Source organism: Leptodactylus fuscus, chromosome 6 (assembly GCF_031893055.1).
Source record: "Leptodactylus fuscus isolate aLepFus1 chromosome 6, aLepFus1.hap2, whole genome shotgun sequence".
Classification (NCBI taxonomy): domain Eukaryota; kingdom Metazoa; phylum Chordata; class Amphibia; order Anura; family Leptodactylidae; genus Leptodactylus; species Leptodactylus fuscus.
Genome location: NC_134270.1, coordinates 133,182,788 through 133,202,140, shown reverse-complemented (window position 1 = coordinate 133,202,140; position 19,353 = coordinate 133,182,788). Strand labels below are relative to the sequence as shown.

Below are 19,353 nucleotides of genomic sequence, written 5' to 3'. Positions count from 1 at the left end.
GTAATATACCAGGCATGTAAACAATGGCTTTAATTACTACATTTCAGCTATTATTCATGTCAGTTTGCTGCCACAAGTTATAGTAACATGTTCGGCTAAGGTATAACCAACCCAGTTCACTTTGACCCTCATTGAAGTTTCTGAAAAGTGACTAGCAGATTGGAAAGTGGTGCATTTTTTTGTGCAATCTGTCAATTTTTGGACATCTAGGTTAGGCGCCATGTTTGCTGCCTCTGTATGTAGTACACTGCCGTCTATTTGCTGTACTGTAATATACCAACACTTACAGGAGTGGAAAGGAAAAACACAAAGACAGATTATCTAAACATTTATTTAGTCTGATGTTTTTAAAATAAATCGGCCATAAGACATGTGTCCTTTGGGTAAAACACATCTTCACCAATCCTGCAAAACAAGTAATGTTAGACAACAGATTAGTCAGATTATTGGGGGGGGTTTATACTAAATTTATTTCTGTAACCACCAGGACTGTGTAAAGCACAACACCAGGTGAGCAGTATACATATATTTTCCCATAAATAGTGTATATATTCTTTATACAATCTTCACCGCTGTCACCACTTATTCATCTGAACACGGTCTCTTACCTGGTTCCCATCCAGTTTTCTTTTTCGATGGTCTTTGTGCGCAACAACCACATTACTTTTAAGATTGGGCAATCTAATGGCTGGAAACACTGGCCGACCCAAACAGTGGCCGAATCTGAAGAGAGAAAAACAGTGTCAGAGCTGAACTGAGAAGTGTATAGCGGTATAATCCATGTATACTACAGAAGTAAGGAGTGTCAGACCACACGGGCATGGCCTAGCAATGAAGATTCTCTGTGGATTTGTACCCATAATGGAGCCCAGTCCTAGAGGTTATTCCAATTTACAAGTACTGACTAATAATGCCGTCCGTCTGGGCTATACATGTCTATTCTAAGGCCTTAGTCACATGTTACTGTTCAGCATCATCTTCTGCAAACCAAGACCAGTAGTAGATCAAAAACAGGGGCAAGTCTTGCTATTCAACCTCATCTCATAGAGTAAGCCACTGAGCGTCATCCAGCACCTGTTTAACATTAAGGAACTGGTAGCAACTTCCTTCATGCAGTCAGATTCTTGGTCACCCCTAAGGGTCCAGTCACACAAAGGTAAATGGTGAGGCGTTTGGAAAAAGCCTCCACACTTCAATGGGTTCCTTTTTTTTTTTTTTTTTTTTTGCTAGCTTTTTCAGCATTGAAATGCCACACCATTGTTCCTCCATGTGAATGGACCCCAAGCCCCTTAGTGAAAGTTCACACAGGACTTTTTTGGTCTGGAACCTGAGGCGGCCGCAGGTTCTGGACAAAAAAAAAAAAAAAGCCTGACCAGCTCCCATTGATTCCAATGTGAGCCTTCTTTTTGGTCAGGATTTTGAGATGGATGCAGCCTCAAAATCCTGAGCAAAAAAACCCCATGTGCACTTACCCTTACTAAGTCAAGTGGAGACAACTTCTATTTTCTAAAAGATCAGATACTGCTCAATCTTTTTTGCAGCTGGAAGTCATAGCAGCCTGGGGATCACAGGGACTCCATTCACCAACATTAGTGAGGCACAAGGCAAGTCAGGTCACAGCTAAAGCCATTTAGTAGGCAGTTTGCAGAGTTTATATATGGAGTGCTAGTGTCGTGGTCATGCAGGATTACGGCAACTCAGCTGCCATTTTTAGTGAGCTGTAGGCACCCATCATTTTTCCCCTGAAATTGGGCAATTGGCATAAGTCTCATGGGTTTGTTTTTTTCTTTCCTCTACATAGACACTGTAGGGTCATAGGTTGGACTTTATGGACTGAGGTCTTCATCCAGTCTCATCTACTATATAACTATATGGCATTACACAGACTGAGCCATGTACAGCCAGGTCCTGTACTCTGGTGCCTTGGCTAAGGAACAGGCACCCACCAATACTGATGACCTATGCAACGAGATTTTTCAAATCCCAAGAGAAAAAAAAATAAATAAAAAATATTCCAAGACATTTAAAGGCCAAATTTTCACAGTGGCTAACAAATCAGATACCAGTATCTCACCTCCATCCCAGTTTACAGACATAGTGAAGATTTGTTGATCTCCTTGTCCTAGGTGCCCAATCACCTCACCAGACATTTCACATTTTGCATCAGGAGAGAGCTCTACAGAAGTGCACAGGGATCCTTTCAGCAGAGATCCTTGCATTGAGAGCCTAAGAACTGATCCCTGGGTATTTATCCAGATTCCAGTCATATTGCAGTGAGTCCCCTGCTGGCAAAGACAGAAAAAGCGTTAAGAAGGGAACCTGCCACAACACTTGATGTATTACCATGACCACATCCACATGACAGCCCTGCCTACAGTTACCTGGATTCAGCCACACATGGTTCCATCAACATCTACTTGATTCAATATCAGAATTTTCAACATCCATAAGTGATATTCCTTTAGTAAATGCAGAAACTTACCACATGACTGTAATAACTGGTGACCATGAGCCCAACCAGCAGCCAGCCCTGAGCACCCACCATCATTGTACATTCACTCCAAGTCACATCTAGTGTTAGGCACTGAGGAGTCTTATAGACTGGAGCCCATTGATTGATTGATTGATTGGTTTTGTCTGGAAGATCAGCTGATGCTTTGTTTAACCCTTTAATGACTGGCCTGTTTTGACCCCTAATGACAAAGTCATTTTTCAGTTGTCACAAATTTTTTTTACTTTACTGTATGGGGGCTTGTTTTTATGGGATAAGTTGTAGTGTTAAATTGCATAGTTTTGGAATACATATGTCTCATTGACTAACTTTATTAACTCTTTCTGACAGGGAATAGGAAAAATAGCAATTCCAACACTATCACTTTATGAAATAAAATGTGCACCTTTCATCGTGCAGCTTATGTAACCTGAAAAATGTATTTTGGGTTGATGATGTTAGTTTGAGTTGGGTTGACTCTACCATTTGTTTTTCCTTTGCCATCACCACTTACCAAGGACCAAGACGTGACATTTTAATTGATACCTTTTTGGGAAACACCTTTTTATCACTTTTTAGAAGATTTTTCCGTGAGCGATAGACAAAAAAAATGGTAATTATTTTTTTTATTATTAATATCATGTGGGGAAAATAACATTACAGTTAGGGATGCAGCAGTGTCCATTATGTTTAATTTTTTTTTTACTTACAAAACATTTAGGGATGGTGGATTAGTGTTTTCTTATATTTTATCGAAAGTTTTTTTTTATACTACTTTTTAGTCCCATCTTTTGATCACTTGCAGAACAAGCAGTCTATTTAGACCATGCCTCTTGCATGTATTGAAGGTATATCTGGGGGCCTTCAATATGTCTCCGGCTACCGTGTACTGACGTTGTCCTCCCACAATCGCACTTGCAGGGCAGGGGTGCCAGTGCTAATGCTTGCAGGCCTTTTCTCTCAGCATATTCCAAGCGGAATCAGGGATGGAGTCCCCAAACTGTCACCCATCACAGGTGTGAATGAAGCCTTAGATGCCACGGTTACTGTTGATCTAAAAGGTCAATGTTGCCACATAAATGGCTTCTCCCCTCTCACTACTACTATTGGCATACCTCTCAACTTTCAAAGGACAGAAAGAGGGACAAAATATGCTAATTTAGCTCCACCCATTTCTAAATTGACTCCGCCCATTCCAATTAATTTCTCTCTTTACTCCCCACACAATAATCCTAATATTATATGCCCCCACATTATAATGTTCTCCTCAAATTGACCCCACAGTATAATGTCTCATGGCTGGTGCACCCACAGTTTATTGTCACCCTCCAGCTGCTCCATAGTTTAATATTGGGTTCAAACTTCTACGCATGCGCAGTCGGCTCTGCTGTCGGCCACAAGAAAATGGCTGCTTACACCAGGCGGGCATGCGCAGTCAGCTCTGCCCGAGGCCCGATGTCAGAGCCCACTGAGCATGCGTAGAAGTTTGAACCCTGCTCCGGAAGAAGACGCACATTAGAGGCGCCCCTGTGCTGTTTGAGAGCTGGGGACCGCCCCCAGTGCTGCGAGAGAACGAAGGATTATGTAGATAATCTTGTTTCCCTTAGTCCTAACAGCGGCACAATGTGGGGGGTATTTCGTGCCCCTGTGTGCTGGTAGGACAGGCGGAGTTTTAATTAGCCATGTATTAATTTCACATGGCTCGTTCCCTTTAAGAGGGCACAGATACCTCCCCCCTGTGTGTAAATAACAAGTAATAATACATACATTTCAAATAAACAACAATAGGGGGGGAATCCTTGTGCCGCTGTTAGGACTAAGGGAAACAAGATTATCTACATAATCCTTCGTTCCCTGTCGTCCTTACCAGCGGCACAATGTGGGGAAATAGCAAGTAATCCCCATAAGGGTGGGACATTAAACACAAGCAGAATGTAATACAGTGCGCCCGAAGGCAGTAGCTTCTGAGCTATACCGATCAAGTCAGTAGTGCTTCACAAAAGTCGATTCTGAAGACCAGGATGCTGCTGCACAAATCTGATCCAAGGCAAGAGCCTTGATTTCCGCCCAAGAGGTCGACACTGCCCGTGTCGAGTGGGCCCTTAGGACAGTGGGCGGAGGTAAGTTCTGTTTCACAAACGCCAACTTGATTGCTTCCTTCACCCAGCGGGAGATGGTTGCTCTAGAAGCCTTGTGGCCTTTATGGCCACCTACATAATTTATTAATAAGTTTTCAGATCTCCTGAAAGCGCGCATGCGCTGAAGATAAATCTGCAGGTTCCGGACTAAATCCAGGGTATGCCTCCTCTCCTCCTCAGGGAAAGTGGGTACTGGAAAAAAGGTTGGCAGGCAAATGAGCTGACACACATTTGCCCTAGAAGAAACTTTAGGCCTGAATCCTGGCAGAAATCTTAACTGAACACGGTCTTCAAAGAAGGCAATGTAAGGAGCTTCCGATGAGAGTGCTTGAAGCTCCCCTACTCTTTTTGCCGAGGTGACAGTGAGGAGAAAAGATACCTTATAGGTCAGCCACTTTAGATCCACCTCCTCCAGGGGTTCGAATGGAGCAACACAAAGTGCCTTTAGGACCATGTTGAGGTCCCATTGGTGGACAGGAGCAGACACTGCTGGTCTCAGCCTAGTTGCCCCTTTGATAAAGGTGCTCACTAAAGGATCTTGAGACAACCGCCTCCCCAGATAGGTGGACAGAGCGGCCACATGTACCTTCAGGGTAGAAGCTGCAAGCCCTCTGTCTAGGCCGTCCTGAAGGAAATCCAGGATCGCCCTCACAGGGGGATCGGAGGAGTCCACTTCGTGATCCGTGCACCAGGCCTGGAAAATATTACCGACCCTAAGGTAATTCTTATTGGTAGAGTTGGCCCTGGTGCTGGCTAAAGTCCTTAGGACGCCTTCAGACAGTCCTCTATTCCTTAATAGGGACTGGTCAACCTCCAGGCTGTCAGATTGAATCTCCTCAGATCGTGGTGTCTCAGCTCTCCTTGTGTCACCAGATCTGGGAGGGGGGAAGCCTCCAATACCTGCCTTGACTCATCCACATGAGCTGGGCAAACCAAGTCCTTTTTGGCCAGAACGGGAATATGGCAATTCCCGAGACTTGGTCCTGTCTGATTTTCATCAATACCTTGGGTATGATGGAAACTGGAGGGAAAATGTATATCAGCCTGAACCTCCATGGGATGGACAGGGCATCCACTGCCAAGGCATTGTCCTCCTGGTACAGAGAACAGAAGGTTTCCACCTTGGCGTTGAGTCGGGTTGCCATGAGGTCGACGTCTGGAAGGCCCCATGCTTGGACAATCTGTTGGAATCTGTCTTGATTGAGAGACCATTCTCCTGATACAGGGATACCCCGACTCAACTGATCCGCTACTATGTTCAGGGATCCCTTGATGTGAACAGTGGATATGTGGGACAGATTCTTCTCTGCCCACGTGAAAATCAAGTTCGCCTCTCTCAGTAGGGCTGGAACCCTGGTGCCGCCTTGCTTGTTCAAGTATACTACCATCGTCATGTTGTCTGACCGGACCTTGACTGCCTTCCCTTTGAGAAAAGGAGCGAAGTACTTCAGCGCCAGATAGACTGCTTTTAGCTCCTTCAGGTTGGAGGTTCCTACCTTTGGATTCCTCCACAGACCCTGGACGGTCCCGCCGTCTAGGTGGGCTCCCCATCCCGTATGGGACGCATCTGTTGTCAACAGGGTCCAACGAGGTTGGACCGAGGACCTTCCGTCTTTCAGGTGTCTCCACCATCTGAGGGAAAGACGGGTACCGGGAGAAAGGCAGATCTTCCTGTGCAGTCCCTGTGGAGATCCGTTCCAGGCTCTCAACACCTCCATCTGAAGGGGACGCAAATGCCATGAAGCCCAAGGGACCGCCTTGGCTGAAGACGACATTAGGCCTAGGACCCACATGGCGGTGCGGATGGTGACCCGCCGGGTCCTGAAAAGGCCCTGCACTGAAGCTTCTATTTTCGCTCACCTTGGACGGGATAGGAAAATCTGCATGCTCTGGGAATCCAGAATAAACCCTAGGAATTTCTTCCAGGTGGATGGCACTATTTCTGACTTCTCCCAATTGATCAGCCAACCCAACTCCTGGAGGAAGGAGATGGCTATCTGGAGGTGGTGATGGAGAATTGAAGTAGACTGAGCTTTTATAAGCCAGTCATCGAGGTAGGGAACCACGAAGAGGCCTTGCAGTCTGAGGGTGGCGGTAACTGGTGCGACCATCTTGGTGAATACGTACGGGGCTGACGATATGCCGAATGGCAGAGCAGTGAACTGTAGGTGCTCTCTGTGACCAGCCATAAGAATGGCTATGCGTAGATACTTCTTGTGTGGCGGGAAGGTGGGGATATGTAAGTAGGCATCCTTCAGGTCCAGGGTGACCATGACCTCGTTGCGCAATAGAAAGTTGGTTACTGAGTTTATGGACTTCATCCTGAATGGCTTTCCCTTTATGAAAAGGTTGAGGAACCGAAGATCTATAATCATCCGCCACCCTCCTGTGGACTTTGGAACCAGGAATACGGGTGAATAAACTCCTTATCCCACTTCTGAGGGAGGGACCCTTTCCAGGTCCCCCTTTGCGAAATATTCTGCCACGGAAGCCTCCAGGCAGACCTGTTGTAGAGCTGGTAAAACCCGCGTAGTGATGAACCGGTCCACAGGAGGGTGTGAGAACTCTATTGCGTACCCCCGCTGAACGAACTGAAGGACCCATGGATCCAAAATGTGAAGATGCCACGCCACGGAAAAATTTGGAAAGGCGCCCTCCTACGGGAGAGCTGGACACAGAGAGCGAAGCCTCCTCAAAACCCCTTCTTCTTAGGGTCTTCCTTGGGGACCCCTTGCCCCGCCCCTTTGGGCGGTATCTGGAGTGTCTCTGGTTACCTTGCTGAGGCCTGTATTGGGATGTAGAGTCTCGACCCCTAGAAGGGGAAAGCCTTCTTCTTCTGGTCGCTTGTGGTAGCGACCTGCCTTTACCTTCAGCCAGCCCCTCCATCAGGTCGTCTAGCCCCTGGCCGAAAATCTTCCCTGGTTGAAAGGGGAGGGAGCATAAAGAAAATTTGGAGGTGACATCAGCCGCCAAGGATTGAGCCACAAGGGCCACCTGGCAGCGGTATTCAGAGCCATGGTCTTGGAAGCCAGTTTCACCTTCTGTCTTGCTGACTCTCTCAGGAAATCCGTAGCGAGACGGAATTCCCCCATGGACGCCAGGATGACGTCCAAATCCACCTTGAGTGGAGGACCCCAGCGATCCAGCTGGGAGGAATCAATTGGATACACTGCTTTGAAAGCCCTGGTGGTGACATAAGCTTCCTCCGGCTGCTTCCACTCTTGTTCCATTAAACTGGCCATGGAGGCGTCCACTTGAAAAACCCTCCGCTTTTCAGAGGTGGACGCAGAGGCTTCCCCCTCGCCAACCTGGTCCCACGACCAGATGGCCTTCAGCAGCTTGTTAGTCTTCTCACGATGAAAAAATGGGTCTGCTGGAACAGGAGGACTGGTCGTCCGATGATATGGAGTCATCCTCCACCTGGAGGCACTCCAGGGAGGGCAGCGAAACAGAACGCCTCTCACGCACTGTTTCTTGGTGAGCTGAGCCAGTGATGTACGGATATCCTTTAAGGAATCATCCTGCAAAAACAAGGATACTTAGAAGCCAGTGGGGACCCTACCCCTTTTAGCGGCTAACGTACTCACCATGTACTCCTTGACCTATGCTACCATATCACTGGTAACGGGTTCCTCCCACAGAGGTCCCCTGCATTGCTGGCAGCGTGACCAGTCATAGCCTAGAGGCAAAAAATGACATTCAGGATACTCCCACCATTGGGAGAATTAGCAGACGAAAAAGACCGCACCTACTATCAGGTAGTAGAACGTCACATTCAATACAAGCCAGATGTCTCCTTTTGAAGACTTCATCCGTCTCACTTGATCCCCGGGAGGGGTGGAAGACGAAGACATGACAAAAAAACTAGCTTTCAGTGATACCTAAGCATAGGATACGGAACATAAAGGAGTACATTCAAGGAACCATATAAGGAGACTCACCCAGCTTCAGTCAGACAACTTACCAAACTTCAGTCGAGTTTGCACTAGAACAAGTGTAGTTGAAGCAGTAACACGAGCCACAACACGGAACCAGCTAGTGGTTTAAACTAGCAGGCAATGAGGGAAGCAGCCATGCCCCTGTTTACAGCCCTGTATCCAGAAAGGGGCGTGGCTTAACAAAAAAATATGTGAGCTCCGTTCCTTGCCCTCCTGAGAGCACTCTCAGGCCTTATGAGTTGCTCCCTCCCTAGCCAACAGACCCTTGGCACATACCTTGCCTCTATAGCCGCACTGCATCGCTGTCTGCGTGGTCCAGGAGCGGCGGATGCCGAAACCGGAAGTGCCGGTGTCACCTCTATGAGCGCCCAGCCGGGAACCTCCTAGACAGAGAAGGTTCCACGAAAACGGAAGTTCCCCTTCCTGGAGCCGTGCGTACACGCCAGCGGTGCGCGGCTCCACAAAGCCCAAACAAGACGGGACTGACGGGGATACATGAGGCAAACATTGTGGGAGGGAGGCAGGGATATATGAAGAGATAAAGGAGCCTTTAAACTTACCCCTCTTCTCCCTGCAGGACTGACACAGAAGTCCAGCAGGCCAGAGTGCTTCACTGAAGATGATTTGAACAGGTGAGAACCTGCAACTTACAACTTCTTCCTTCTTTCTCTTTAGGAGGACACAGAGTCCTCTCCACCTGTCCGATCCTTTACACAGGACAGAAAAAAAAACACAGGGGGGAGGTATCTGTGCCCTCTTAAAGGGAACGAGCCATGTGAAATTAATACATGGCTAATTAAAACTCCGCCTGTCCTACCAGCACACAGGGGCACGAAATACCCCCCACATTGTGCCGCTGGTAAGGACGACAGGGAACTATAATTTGCAATATGTGTTGCAATGATGTCCTGACCTCACAATGTCATCATAATATTGAGCTTCACTTCCAAGCCAATGACATCAGATTGTTTGGTTATATGGCCATACTGAAGCTAAGTGGGGCTGAGCTGAGCTATCAAGCATAACCACTATATAGTGCATGGCACTGTGTTAAGTAAGTAATAACATCCAGAAATCATGTACTGATGTTGTATGTAAGCAGAGGTGGGCCTGGAAAAGAGTAAGGTTGCTTGTTGGCAACATCCAAAAAGTAGCAGCCTAATGTGTCATTGTGTGGGGGACAGTAACTGAGCAATATACTGTATGGGCGCTCTAAAGAGGGCATTATACTGTGTAAGGGCCAGTATACTGTGTAGCGACCAGTAGTGTAAAATGTAGAGAGCAAGGAGCATAATCGCTGAAACCGAGCTATAGAGAAATCCAAAAATGGAGAAACACAAAAGAGGTGAAACACAGAATCATAAAACATAGAATCAGGGAGAAACACAGAAACAGAAAAACAAGCAGAGAAACTGTGAAACATAGAAATGGAGAAACACAAAAAGAGAAAAGGAGAAACAGCGAAACAAAGAAACTGAGCAACACAGAATCATGGAGAGATGCAGATACAGAGAAACATGAATAGAGAAACACAAAAAAATGGAGAAAGGGAGAAGGGGAAAAAAGGAGAAATACAGAAATGGCAATACACAGAAATTGCGAAACAGAGTCATGAAAAACAGAATTTTGAAGAAACAGAAACACATGAAACAGAGAAACACAGAATCGGTGAAATCTAAGTCACGAAGCGGCGAATCAACAAAACAAAGAAACAGTGAATCCACACAATCATAGAATGACGAAACACAGAATCAGAAAACACAGAAAGAAAGAACACAGAATCTGTGAATCACAAAATTGGAGAAAAAATTAAAACAAATAATCAGGAATTACTGATTCTGTAAAATGGAATTGGCAAATTTCAAATAACAAATAAGTGAATCACTGAGAAATAAATCATGAAAAGCAGAATTAAAAAACACAGAGGAATAACACAGAAATGGAGAAACATAAACACAAAGACTGAAAAATAAAAAAAGGAGAAATGGTGAAACACAAACACAGAGACAGAGAAACACAGAGATTGGCTCCGGGCCTTCATAGTAATGGATACCGGCCACAGATCTCACACCCAGGGCTGATGATCCACCCCAAAAATGGTGCTGCCGAAAAAGTGGTGCCTCAGTCAGCTCTCATCAGGGGGGCATTGCCAGGGATCAGTGCAACATTTTTGAGGAGCAGAATGTAAAATAAAATAATTTCTATAGATAACTAAGACAATATTCCTTTTAGACTGTTTTAATAAATGTACAATGGGAGTGAATAGATATAGTCACACAGTGTTACAGAGCTCGTGATGTCACCTAGAATGACATAATGATTTACTTGTATCCATTCAGTGATATTGTTTCTTTTTTCTTTGACTATAACATATTACAAACCAATCTGAAAATCATTCTGAAGTCGCTGCAGAATTCCATCTATCCTAAAGGTGGAGCCATTCTACTTTTAATTTTTATTATTCAGGATTACGACAATGAACCTGAAACATAAATGGGATATAAGGCATGAAAAGAAAGAGAATAAAGGAAGAAACTGATTGATAAAATCAAAGATATCAACAATAAAGTGTGAACGTTCTACAGTCTTAATTCAGATTTATTAATGTGAGGTGTCTTTTCTTTCAGTTGGTTTTGTCAAGGCTTAGGAGGTTAACCATTGCTGCACATTTTGAAGAGGTTAGCACAGAAACAAGAACACCTAGGATGTTTAGATAGTTACAACCAGGCAACTAAAAACCATTGCTGCAGCGCCTGTGAAGATTCGTACCAGATACCTAAATATGTAGAACAATTTTCTTTGACATTACAGTAAGTGAAGAATGGAAGGATGACATGGGTGCACTTGAAGAAAGGTAATGAAGGAATGTGTTGCAAGCTCTCTCCAAACAGTAATGGCAGGGGCTTTCCCATATATTTCTTACTCACAGATTGTACAGGATGCCCACTGTTCCTATATAATATTAAGAAATTCATTGAATAAGATAAGAGATAAGATAAGATAATCCTTTAATAGTCCCACAGTGGGGAAATTTCAGCATGTTACAGCAGCATAGTAATACAGGTACAGGATAATACACAGTAATATATTACAGACGTAGGCACACATAAGCTGAGAAGAGAAGATATACTAGGAGTCCATAGCAGCAAAGTAAGAGATGAAAGAAGGAAGACTTCATGGTCATAATCATTAATTCTCTGTGCGGAGTGATCTTCGCTTGGTCTGATGTAGATTATACAGCCTGGTCGTGGTTGGAAGGAAGGACTTGCGATAGCTCCTTCTCACACTTGGGGTGAAGCAGACGGTTACTTACAGTGCTGCCAAGTCCCATCAAGGTCTCATTAATAGGGTGGGATTTGTTCTCCCGCATGGAGGTCACCACAGACAGTATCCTTCTGTCACCCACCACCTGCATTGGGTCCAGGGGGCTCCCCAGGACAGAGCTGGCCCTTCTGATCAGCCTGTCAAGTCTATTTCTGTCCCTGGTTGACATACTGCTCCCCCAGCAGGCCACACCGAAAAAGATGGCTGAATATCATGGTGGCTCTTTGGCTGGCAGTGTTGTGGCACTGAGTTTGAATTAGCAACTATATGAATTTATTAAGTTCTGCATGGGTTTCCACTTTTATGCCAGGTAGCTTACTCCTAGGTAATTTTGGTATTTAGACGATCCCCGTAATTACAGGAAAGAATGTAAGCAATGATAATCTCTGCATAATGCTTCAGAATTGTTTGGTGTTATATAAATGAATAAAATAATGTGTCGTAAATGTAAGGCAGGGCAACTTGATCTGCTACAAATAATGTGGCGGTGCCGGAAGTTGGGACTAAATTTTACGATTTATTAATTCGGTCTGCCAGGTATTACTGCACTTTAAAGGGATTCTACCATTAAAACTTTTTTTTTGTGGCTAAGATGTCGGAATAGCCTTTAGAAAGGCTATTCGTCTCTTACCTTTAGACATGGTCTCCGCCGCGCCGTTCCTCAGAAATACCGGTATGCAAATGAGTTCTCTCGCAGTGATGGGGATGAGCCCCAGTGCTCAAACAGTGATGAGGGTGTCCCCACTGCTGCCAGAGAAGTGTCTCCAAGCCCCGCCTCCTTCTTCGTCTACCGCGTCATGTTCAATGTCTTCTTCCGGCGCAGGCTCGTAACCTAGCAGAGCACAGCAGACGGCGCAGGTGCACAGGCCACGGGAAAATGGCCGCTAACAATACTGCGCAAGCATCCATTTTCCCGTGACCTGTGCGCCTGGGCAGTCTGCTCTGCTCTGAAAGAAGTTACGAGCCTGCGGCGGAAGACATTGATAAAAAATGGCGTGGGCGCAATAGCAATAGTAAAAGCAGCAAGCTATTGCGCATGCACCCGCACCATTTTTTATCAATGTCAGTTTGCTAGTTAGATGAGACCCGAGGACATCACTGGAAGAGGAGGCGAGGCTGAAGATGACGTCGGATCCTGAATCTCTTCTTCCTCCGATGTCCTCGGGTCCCGTCTTCCTCCGGCGCTCGCGAACGAACATTGATTTAAAAAAATGGCCTGGGCGCATGCGCAGTAGCATGCGGCTTCTACTACGGCTACTGCGCATGCGCCCAGGCTATTTTTTATACGATCCCGGCTCCCATTGAAATCAATGGGAGCGTATACGGCCCGCAAAATCTCACGCGGCTTATACGTGCCACATCACACGGCACTTTACTCCGTGTGAACTCACCCTTTACAGAGCACATTGCAGTGATAAACAACATACCTTTGTTCAGTGGCGTAACTAGGAATGGCGGGGCCCCGTGGCGAACTTTTGACATGGGGCCCCCCCGACACCGAAGATCTCGACCGAGTCCCTCCTACGCATTCCTGCGCGCTCTTTTATGTTCCATAGTGGCCCCTGTACACAGTATTATACCCAATAGTGGCCCCCTGCACACAGTATTATACCCAATAGTGGCCCTACAGGACTAAATACTGTCACGTCACCCGCTGACCGCTATACCAGGACAAATTGTGGATAAAAAATCTGGTCATGTGCATTACAATTTAGTAACTCCATGTGCCTCATATTAATAGCAGTTAACCCCATCATCTCCCTCACATTAACCCCTGTGTGCCTCACCATAAGGGTTACTGATATGTGAGAGACATGGAGTTAATAATAAAGTATCTTCATTACTATTACCCCCATATGTCTCACATATCAGTAACTCTTATGGTGAGGCAAACAGGGGTTAATGTCAGGGAGATGATGGGGTTAACTGCTATTAATATGAGGCACATGGAGTTACTAAAACACAAGTAATCCCCCCATATGCCTGACATTAATAAGTAACCCCAGTACGTACCTGTGTAGCTTAGTTTCATTTTCCTTCTTCCTTTCTTCCTCCAGTGCAGACGGCAGGAGCTCGGCAGGGATAAGCCCCGCCTCCTCCTCTCATTGGTGGGCAGAGGACAGCAGAGAAAGGGAGGGGGGAGAGAGGGGGAGCGTCCTGAAGCGCTGACAGGAGCCAGACCTGTAGCTCCTGTGTCTCAGCCGTTGCTGCAGCTTCGGGGCCCCCTGTTGGTGGAAAGTATTCCACCAACAGGGGGCCCCGATCATTATACTCGGGGGTCCGAAAAGACCTCCGAGAATAATGATAGTAGCGGTAGCAGCTGTCACCGGGCCCCTAATGCCCCGGGCCCTGTGGCAGCTGCTACCGCTGCTATGGTGGTAGTTACGCCACTGCCTTTGTTATGTATGAAGCAGTTCTGACTGAAAATGCCTTTATTTACAATCCTAAATACAATATACTGCTATGCAGCATAGTTTGGGTATTAAGGCTCGACAATTTTTTTTTTTCATATTTTCCATCTCTGCCTTCCAAAATTTATAACCTCTTTATTTTTGTAGGGACTGCGTGAAAAAAAAAACTACAATTCTACCATTACTTTCTTCATTTTGTTTTTACAATAGTCAGTCTGCATTAAAAATGACATGGGTACTTTGGCGTGTCATTCCAGTTACAGCGATCACATATTTAGATTGGCTTTATTATGTTTTACTGCTTTTTACTAAATATAATGTCATTTAAAAAATAAACCTTTCGCCGGGGGTCATCGTATTCTGACCCTATAGCTTTTCTACTGATTTGTTGATGGAGCTATGTCACAGCATTTTTTTGCAGGACAAGTTGTGGTTGTTATTGATACCATTTTTGGGTATGTAAAGCTTTTTGAGCACTTTTTATTACTATTTTTGGGGAGCTAAGGTGACAGAAACACATTCATTTCTGCATTTTTTTTGCTATCGATCAAGACACCCCCGGAGCCAACAGCAAAGGGGGACATGACTTTGGGATGGGGGAACCAATAACCCCTGCAGTTTCTTCTTCGTGCAGTAGTTGTGTAGATTTATACAGACTGGGTCAGCTTTAAGAATATATCGGTGTACATCCAACTTTAGGAGTATATATCTGTGTATATTCTGCTTTAGGAGTATATATCTGTGTATATTCAGCTTTAGGAGTATATATCTGTGTATATTCTGCTTTAGGCGTGTATATCTGTGTATATTCAGCTTTAGGAGTATATATCTGTGTATATTCTGCTTTAGGAGTATATATCTGTGTATATTCTGCATTCCCGATCTGTGCCCCCGGTAAAGAGCTATCGGTCCCGGTACCGTATCACTTTACAGTCAGTAGGGCGTTCCTGACAGTCAGTCAGGTACATCCTTCTCCACAGCAGCGCCTATCACGCTGTACAGTGTGAATGGGGAGGAATATGTATGGCCCCCTGGTGTGGAGGGGTGACCATCGGAGGTATGGCCCCCTGGTATGGAGGGGTGACCATCGGAGGTATGGCCCCCTGGTGTGGAGGGGTGACCATCGGAGGTATGGCCCCCTGGTGTGGAGGGGTGACCATCGGAGGTATGGCCCCCTGGTGTGGAGGGGGAACCATCGGAGGTATGGCCCCTGGTGTGGACGGGTAACCATTGGTTACGGCAAACTAATTAAATTTAAGAAGACCCCGTTAGGGTAAGTCCCTAGGGTCATGGCTGTCATTTTTCACATGTCTGTGCACTAAATTGAGCCCTCCGAGCTGGGGCTGATTGTGGCTGGAGGGAGAGAAAAAAAATTTATTTTAAAAAAAAAAGCATGTTTTTATAAAAATCTAATAGCTTCAAGGACCCTTTCTGATGATTTGTACTTTTCTTAGTGAAGATATATGACTGCTTATATTGACCAACTCCTGTTTCTATTCATGTTGCTGACAGTGTGATACGGCCATAGCTGCAGTACAGTGTCTATCGCAGCCAGCTAGTGAATGGAGCCCAGCACTGCTTACCATGATAACCCCATGCTCTGTGTGCAGGACTTATATAGGCCTATGCCCCCCCTTCCTTGCAGAACGGGCAGCATCAGGATGGTGCTGGTTCATGTCCAGCAAAGACGAGAATTTCAGCTTCTACTTTCAGTCTTGGTGCCCTTGGGCCAGTGCATGCGGCTAAGGGTAAAGGTCATCAAGTGCTCTGAAAATGGTTGAGAGATGACATTACAGGGTCTCTCACTGACTTCAGAGACTATTGTATCTCAAGTGGATCATGGGCTTCTTCTCATCATGCTAAGCATCATTTAACCCCTTAGCGACCGCTGACGTACTATTACGTCATGGGCGCAAGGTAGTTCGGATCGGAACCGGGTGTTAGCTCTTACAGTCAGCTAACACCCGGTTCCACATACCTCCGGTCGGAGCTAAGCTCCCCGGAGCTTTTAACCCTCATGTTTGACCACCGCAAACAAAGGGTTCCGCAATCTTCTTTACCCCCCAGCACCCCCCACAGCGAGATCGGGGGTGTTGGTATGTCTACTATGTAGCCTGGGGTCTGGCCAGTTACCCCAGGCTACCCGGAGCCCCCACGTTACCTGGTGATCCTGCCAGGACCTTTTGACGTCAGGCTGTGCGTCTGCACAGCCTGACATCCTGCAATGAAATGTGAGACACATGCATGCTGTGTCTCACATTGCGTAATACTATCAGCAAAGTATTGCTGATAGAAGTGTCCCACAGGGACACATGAAAAAGTGAAAAAAAAGTGAAATTTTTTTTTTAAGTATTTGAAAAAAAATTAATAAAGTTATAAAGCCACCAAAAATTCCCTTTTTTCTATAGAAAATTAATTATATAAAAAAAACCTAAAAATTATTAAAAGTAATACATATTTGGTATCGTTGCGTCCGTAACAATCTGTACAACAAAACTGAAATAATATTTAATCTACACGGTGAACGGCGGAAAGAAAAACAAACGGAAAAAACCCGCCGAAAGTAATGATTTTTCGCCAGCTCACCTTACAAAATATGCTATAAAAGTGATCAAAAGGTCATATGCCCCCCACAACAGTACCAATAAAAAGCGCAGGTTGTCCCGCAAAAAATAAGCCCTAAACCAACACTGCCAACCAAAAAATATAAATGCTACGTCTCTCAGAAGATGGCGATGCAAAACTCACTGAATCATTGTCCCCATATGTGTTTTTGTTCTGCAGAATTAGTATCACATAAAAAATAATATAAATGAGATATCGTCGTAACCGTACCGACCCGCAGAATAAAGGCCACATGATACTTATACTGTACGCTGCATGGTGAAAAATTTGAAAGGTAAAATGCAATGCAAGAATATATATATATATTTTTTTTTTAAATCCAGCAAGAAAGAGGTAATAACATGTATTCAATAAGTTGTTGGCACTCAAAAATGGTGTCATTGCAAAATACATCACATCCCGCAAACAACAAGCCCTTATATGGCCACGTCACCAGGAAAATAAAGAAAATAATAGCATCTAGCAATGTGAAGACAAAATCCCGCAAAATCGCCAGATCATTAGAACATAACTGGGTGTGGCAGGAAGGGAATATATAAGCTGTGTGAGCGGATATCAGGAGACACCCCAGATTTACAGCTTATTAGTAAAAAGACACCGGAAGTGACCCCTAAAGTGACCCCCAGAGTGACTCCCCCAATCATAGGAGCTCCTGGGACATAGTAGGGAATTTGGTGTCTACAATGTCCTCCGCACAGCTTACATATTCCCTCTTCGCCATCCGCTGTGCAGTCACGTCTGGGATAGTAATACTCACTACACCCCCTGATAAATTCTTTGAGGGGTGCAGTTTTCAAAATGAGATTACTCCTTTGCGGAATCCACTTTTCTGATACCTTACAGGCTCTACAAACATGACATGGCGTCCAGATACCAAACATCTGACTCTGTACTCCAAAAACCGCATTGTGCTCCTTCCCTTCTGAGCCCTGTTGTGTTCCCAAGAAGCAGTTTACACCCACATATAAAATATTTTCCCCCCTGGGATCGCCCACTTAATAGTTTTAGGAGTGCAGGTCTCTGACAACACAAAGTGGGTGCAACATATTAGGCACCAAAATGGCATATTTCTTTCAAAATTTCAATTTTATTTTTGTAGATTAATTTTTGGGAAGCATTTTTAGTCTCAAAATGATAATACCCCTTCATTCATTCCTTGATGGGTGTAGTTTCTACAATGGGGTCACTTTTGAGGGGTTTCCATTGTATTGATACTTTAGGGGACATTGGACCTGAAAACTTTACCAGCCCGCCAAAACCCAAATAGTGCTCTTTCCATTCTGAGCCCCACCATGTACCCATACAGCAAATTATGACCACATATGGGGTATTGCCGTGTCCAGGAGAAATTGTGTAACAAACTGTGGCTTGTCTTTAATTCTTTAACTACTTGCAAAAATTAAAAATATGGTGCTAAATGGACGATTTATTGGAAAAAAAGTAATTTCTCATTTTCACATCTCAACAGTAAAAAAATCTGTGAAACACCTGTAGGGTCCAAGTGCTCATTATACCCCTTGAATATTTCCTTGAGGGGTCTAGTTTCCAAAATGAGGTCATTTTTTTTTTTTTTTTTTTTGGGGGGGGGGGGTTTCTACTGTTCTGGCACTTCAGGGGCTCTCCAAATGCAACATGGTGCTTGAAACAGATTTCAACTAAATTTGCCCTCCAAAATCCCAATAGCGCTCCTTCCGCTCTGGACCTTACAGTGTGCGCATACATCACTTTACATCCATATATGGGGCATTTCTGTAGTTGGGACAAAATGCTTGACAATTTGTGGGGTGCATTTTCTCTTTTAACCCTTTGTGGAAATGCAAAATTTGAGGTTAAAGCAACATTTTATAGCAAAAAATGTCACTTTTCCTTTTTTTGGGCCAATTCTGTTACACTCCTGTAGGGTCAAAGGGCTCACTATACCCCCTTGGTAAATTCCTTGAGGGGTCTAGTTTCCAAAATGGGGTGACATTTTGGGGGTTTCCACTGTTTTTGCACCTTGGGGGCTCTGCAAATGCGACATGGTGCCTGCAAACTATTTTAGCAAAATCTGGCCTACAAAATCCAATTAGCTCTCCATCCGCTCTGAGAGAGACCGTGTGCCCTTACATTAAGGTACCAGCACATATGGGGTATTGTCGTGTTCGGGAGAAATTGTGCAACAAAATGTTGTGCAGTTTCTCCTTTAACCCTTAGTAAATGTGTAAATACTAGGGCTAAATGAATATATTAGTGACAGAAAATGAAAAATGTAAATTTGACCTCCATTTTGTTTTAATTGCTGCGAAATGCTGAAAGGGTTAAGAAACGTTCTAACTGCTGTTTTGGATTCTTTCAGGAGTGCAGGGCTATGGACAGTACTGTCAGGAGGGCCGTTCCTCACAGTCCAGCTAGACTGTCAGGAACGTACTTCTGATGGTGGACAGGGA

General features: G+C 44.9%; 1 protein-coding gene across 1 annotated transcript; it reads right to left on the bottom strand.

The window, feature by feature from the left end:
- Positions 1–347: 347 nt before the first annotated feature.
- On the bottom strand, positions 348–8,912 carry LOC142210057 (avidin-related protein 4/5-like). The gene is made up of 4 exons (XM_075279088.1): positions 8,844–8,912; positions 2,075–2,282; positions 609–723; positions 348–405 (listed from the first exon to the last, which is right to left on the bottom strand). The coding sequence occupies exons 1-4, from the start codon at positions 8,865–8,867 to the stop codon at positions 348–350; spliced, it is 405 nt and encodes a 134-aa protein (XP_075135189.1). The 5' UTR covers positions 8,868–8,912.
- Positions 8,913–19,353: the final 10,441 nt, after the last annotated feature.

What these genes read in the sequence shown, in the direction of transcription:
- LOC142210057 (XM_075279088.1), bottom strand. Translation starts at nt 8,867, where the DNA reads ATGCAGTGCGGCTATAGAGGCAAG. An exon ending in GTCTGTAAACTGGGATGGAG is followed by an intron (nt 724 to 2,074) that starts GTGAGATACTGG and finishes TTCTCTCTTCAG; the next exon opens with ATTCGGCCACTGTTTGGGTC. An exon ending in GAAAACTGGATGGGAACCAG is followed by an intron (nt 406 to 608) that starts GTAAGAGACCGT and finishes CTTGTTTTGCAG; the next exon opens with GATTGGTGAAGATGTGTTTT.